The 5,572-nt window shown below is 37.0% G+C and overlaps 1 protein-coding gene across 1 annotated transcript; it reads left to right on the forward strand.

Moving 5' to 3' along the window:
* The first annotated feature begins 2,568 nt into the window (after window positions 1–2,568).
* Window positions 2,569–5,257, forward strand: LOC111404649 (exocyst complex component EXO70A1-like). The gene has a single exon (XM_023033445.1). It carries the CDS (start codon window positions 2,830–2,832, stop codon window positions 4,714–4,716), a length of 1,887 nt encoding a protein of 628 aa, XP_022889213.1. The 5' UTR covers window positions 2,569–2,829; the 3' UTR covers window positions 4,717–5,257.
* The last annotated feature ends 315 nt before the right edge of the window (window positions 5,258–5,572 follow it).

The following is a 5,572-nucleotide window of genomic DNA, read 5'->3' on the forward strand; positions in this document are numbered from 1 at the left end:
TTTCTGTTGACCCCAAAAAATATTGTCAAAAGAATTCTCACCACGTCTCCTCCAAACCTACACACAGAACACTCTGTTAGGAGGCAAAGGCCGTCAGTCAAGAAAAATGTCCAGCGATCGTTTGCACTCCAACGGTCAAATCAACGACTAGACAAAATATATAGAGAGTGCATGAGTCGGAAGAGTAGGTTTGGCTAGGGTTTAGAAATCACACCTTAAATGAAATGGAGCCACATATATAGATAGAAAATGGAGATGGGCTTCGAGGCTAATGGGTCGAGTCCAAGCAAAGTTCAATGGAAAGACCCAATATGAAATATTTTATAGGTATAACAGTTTCAAAAATTAGATATTTGTTAATTATCATATTGTTATTTTATAAATATATTATAAAATTAAATTAATACACATCTACCCACCCCGCCCAACCACCCTGGCCAAAACCCTAATCGTCTTCATATTTCCCCTCTCTCTCTCTCTCTCTCTCTCACAATCGAAGGAAAGTGTCATCGGAGCCATCGTAGTGATGATGCCACGACTGCATTTAGCTATGACTTCTACATGGTGTGAGTGGCTATAATACTGAGTGATGTGCACGGGAATTTGCAACATCTAATCACCATGAGTGGCTGCATACTAATCGATGTGCACGGGAATATGCAACATCCAATTACCCGGATCTATAATGTATGAATGATTAGGACATATACAACAACGCGATCTTTTGTAGCGATGGAATAGGTCGAGATCTGCAATGGCGATGGTAATTCTGTGATGTTATGGGTGTAATTGTGGCGATGATGCTACTGTGATGTCGTGAGTGTGGCAATAGTCGTTTTGGCACACTGCAATTTTGGTGGTATTATGACTGTGACAGTGGTGAGGTGGTGGTTACAAGTATTGATGGCGATCACAAATGATTTGATTGACTGTGACTATTAAATCGGTTAATCCGTGATCAATAAATAAATTGTGACAAAAAAATAATATGTGATCTAAAATTTAGTTAACTTGTAACCAATAATTTGACATTTTTTGATTGTATAATAAATTATGACTTTTAAAATTTGTGATTTGTGATTGATAAATAAATTGTCACTTAAAGTTTTTTTTTTGACCGATGAACAAATTGTAACATATGAAATTTTTTATCTGTGGTCATGAAATAATTTGCGACCTATAAAATTTTGGATTCATGACCGAAAAATAATATGTGACTAACTAAATTGTTAATTTGTGAGCAAATTGTACAAATCTATGAAATTTATATATTTAATTAATAAAATATATAATTAATTAATTAAAATATAAATAAATTCTATTAAATATCTAAATTTTGAAATTTAAAACTTTTATTCTTAATTTTGAAATTGATGATAATTATCCTCTTAGTTATGAATTTTTTCCATATAATAAATTCCAACATTACAAGGTTCGAACTAATTGGCATTGGGCCAACGAAGACCAATCAATGTCTCATTTCTGACGCCTATGGCTTTTTAGTGGGCCTCCATCACGTGATTAAGAGTGTGTTTGATTCCCATTCTCTACCCACAAAAATGAAAAATATGACCGTTATCCATTACATTAAATCATCAAATTTGATTTTTTATTTTTTGCGTGGGTCCCGTAATAATTATATTTTTCATTTTCATTCTTATGAAAATAAGTATCAAACGGAGCCTAAATTTCTCTGGGCGTTAGTTGTGGTAACATTATTAGTCCCTGTTTGAGCCCCATTTAAAAGAAATGATGTATTTTGAAATGTGTGGTTAAAAATTAAGAAAATGTGTTAGATTTTTGTGTAATATTATTCTATTGAAGAATAGATGATTGGAAATAAATTTTGAAAAAAATGATTTTTTTAGAAAAATGTTGCTCGAACTTAATCTCTGCATTGGCCAGATCTCTTGTTGGCCACTAATTCTTAAATTATTGTCTCATCAATAGAAAAATGGTACATCATTAAGAATCTTTTCTGTCTAATTCTTCTTTAAATTACTGNTAATTCTTAAATTATTGTCTCATCAATAGAAAAATGGTACATCATTAAGAATCTTTTCTGTCTAATTCTTCTTTAAATTACTGTACTTGACTTCATTGAGACCCTATTTATTTTTCATTCTTTCCCCATTAAAATGAAAAATATGATCGTTATCCATCATATTAAGTAACCAAACTTGAATTTCTATTTTTTGTGTGGGACCATAACGATTATATTTTTCATTCTCATTTTTACAAAAATGGAAAACAAACGCCCCCCTAAATTCGATCATTTATTTTAAAGAATAAGTACAAGTTTAATTTTATAAAAGATTTAGATTTTCTTCTTTTCTTTTTTCTTTTTTTTTTAAGTTTATTAAACGAATTATATCCAGTGTATCAACCTCTTGTAATCTATTTCATTTGTTAAAGATGAGATGAACCTAAGATGTTTGTAGTATAATTTTGGATAAAAATATGTCGCCATTTTTAATTAAAAAATAAGGAAAGAAAAAACTCAATTATTTGAAGGTCTAATGTCAATACTTCTAGAAAATTCGGGGTAAAGTAAGAAATTTAATTAATTACTCTATTCTAAATTTCGGAGCCCCTTCCAAAATCGAAATTCATGCACCCTTTCCAATCGGAACCGGCGCTTCTATAGGAATATCAACAGGGATTCTCTTGCCGCCGTCAAATTGCCGGTGATAGTCGAATTCAACAGTTTTACCACTGTTCATTGCTTCTCATCATTTTCAGTCAGAACCAAAAGTTACAGCAGTAAGTACAGAAAATAATCCATTCAAAACTATCTCTTCTGCAAGGATAAATACTTTTCCAGTTTCCATGGAACCGCCGGGAGAAAATCCCGCCGTCGCAGTCTTAACATTTGATTCACCCGAGAAAATAATCCTCCGGTGGGACTCAACGGTGTCGGAGGATGCCCGTGATAAAATGATATTTGAAGGCGATCGCCACGAGATTGACCGCTATCTGCAAGCCGTTGACGAAATCCAGAAGTCCTTGGAATCGACCACCGTGTCGGAATCTTCCCCGTCCGTCCTCCAGATCGCCATGGCTCGCCTGGAAGACGAGTTCCGTAACATTCTCCTCTCCCACCCTAATCCTGTTGAAACGGAGTCTTTGATTGATCCAACAATCTCATCGATTCACTCCGCCGGTACTTCCCGAACCAACAGCATCGAGTTCAATTTTAAGTCAAACGAAGAGGAATTAAAGGAAGATAGTAGTGGTAATATCGTAAGAGAGGGAAATGTTGTTAAATCCCTGGAGCATCGGGAAAGCAGCAGCAGCACCTGTAGCAGTATGTACAAATCAAACGGCAGCATCCGCGAGATAGATCTCATCCCAAGCGATGCAATCTATGATCTTAGATGCATCGCGGACAGGATGATTGCTGCAAGGTATCTACGAGAGTGTATTCAAGTGTACGGGAGTGTAAGAAAATCTGCTGTGGACGCCAGCTTCAAGAAGCTTGGAATCGAGAAATTAAGCATTGGGGATATACAAAGACTCGAGTGGGAGGTTCTAGAGGCGAAGATTCGGAAGTGGATTCGTGCAGCCAGAATCTGCGTTCGTGTACTTTTTGCGAGCGAAAAAAGGCTGTGCGAGCAAATCTTTGAAGATATGGGAACCTCAACTGATGATGCTTGTTTTATGGAGACCATTAAAGGTCCGACAATACAGTTGTTCAATTTCGCAGATGCAATTAGCATCAGTCGGCGAACACCGGAGAAATTGTTCAAGATATTGGATCTTCATGATGCATTGATGGATTTGATGCCGGATATCGAGGTAGTCTTTGAGTCGAAATCTAGTGAATCGATTAGGGTTCAAGCTGTTGAGATAGTGTCTAGGTTGGCTGAGGCTGCCAGAGGGATATTGTCGGAATTTGAGAATGCAGTGCTCCGGGAGCCATCGAGAGTGCCAGTGCCGGGAGGGACAATTCATCCGTTGACTAGATATGTGATGAATTATATTAGTTTGATTGCAGATTATAAGCAGACTTTGATGGAACTGATAGTGTCTAAGCCATCGATTGGTTCAAGGTATTCCAATGATCCTAATATGCCGGATATGGATTTTTCCGAGGTAGAAGACCAGGCTCTCCCCTTGGCGCTTCATTTAATTTGGATCATTATGATTTTGCAGTTTAATTTGGAGGGTAAGTCGAAGCATTACAAGGATGCTTCCTTGGCTCATTTGTTTGTGATGAACAATGTTCATTACATTGTCCAGAAGATTAAAGGGTCAGTTGAGTTGAGGGAAATGATTGGAGACAATTATTTGAAAAGGTTGACCGGAAAATTCAGGCAATCCGCGACTAATTACCAGAGGTCAACGTGGGTGAGGGTATTGTATTGTTTGAGGGACGAAGGTCTACATACGAGTGGGGGTTTTTCATCTGGTGTGTCGAAGAGTACTTTGAGAGAAAGGTTCAAGTCATTCAATGCTATGTTTGAAGAGGTATTCAGGACTCAAGCCACGTGGTTGGTACCGGATACTCAACTCCGGGAGGAGCTTCGTATTTCCATAATGGAGAAGCTTATCCCAGCTTATAGATCATTTCTTGGACGATTCAGAAGCCATATTGAGAGTGGGAGGCACCCTGAGAATTATATCAAGTACTCAGTGGAGGACCTTGAGAATGCAGTGTTGGATTTCTTTGAAGGACATCCTGTTGCCCAGCATTTGAGGAGGAGATCTGAGTGATTTTTGCCACTTGGGGCAATTATAGGACATTATTCTTTTTATTTTTTGTAGGGTGGAACCCTAGATGCTGTCGGAGTAAAGGATCGTCAACAAGGGCGTTTTAGTGCGTTGTAGATTCTTATCCAAGACTTGTATCATTTGATGATGCCATGTGAATTGCTAGAAACATGTGAAGTGTATGGCTAATCCAATAACGAAAGTTTCGTAAGAGGACTGGAGCAGGCTACCATAAGACAAAAGATCTTCTTTTTAAAGAGATTCGATTCGGAACTCTTATATGTCCAAGGTTCAATATGGAAGGTTTTCCCTGACTTTGTCCATGTCAACAAACAATTCGAAATACCTCGACTTTTTTAGAACAGGTCCGAGTCAAATAGCAATAACGTCAATTTTTTATTTTTTCTTTTCTTTTCTGTGGACTAAAGGAGAAGTTGTAATTCTCCCCAGAAGAGCTTACATTGGCTCTATTCGTGAATGCTTCTGCCCTGTAAGCAATGTGTTGTTTCTACCTTTTTAAGTTTTCTAAGCACATTTTGTTTCATTTATTCAAATTCGGTGACTTCCAAAAACATGAAACTAATATTCTTGTTGCCTAGTCTCTGGAGATTACTCTTTCATTGAAAATCGAACTACAGAGCTGAAATAAGATTCTGAGATTGACCGAATCATAGTTATTAGATTAAACGGTTCCGACCCTTAACATCGACTTTGGTGGTTGGAGTTTAGGATAAACAAATTCAAAATGTAAAAGAATGACTAATTGGATGAGCTATGAATTCTTCATCCATACCAATCGTGAACGACCTTTTTGTATGTTCTTGGAAGGGTTTGGACAATATTAACGGCTTGCTCCTGA

The sequence above is a fragment of the Olea europaea genome, chromosome 1, assembly GCF_002742605.1.
Source record: "Olea europaea var. sylvestris chromosome 1, O_europaea_v1, whole genome shotgun sequence".
Classification (NCBI taxonomy): Eukaryota; Viridiplantae; Streptophyta; class Magnoliopsida; order Lamiales; family Oleaceae; genus Olea; species Olea europaea.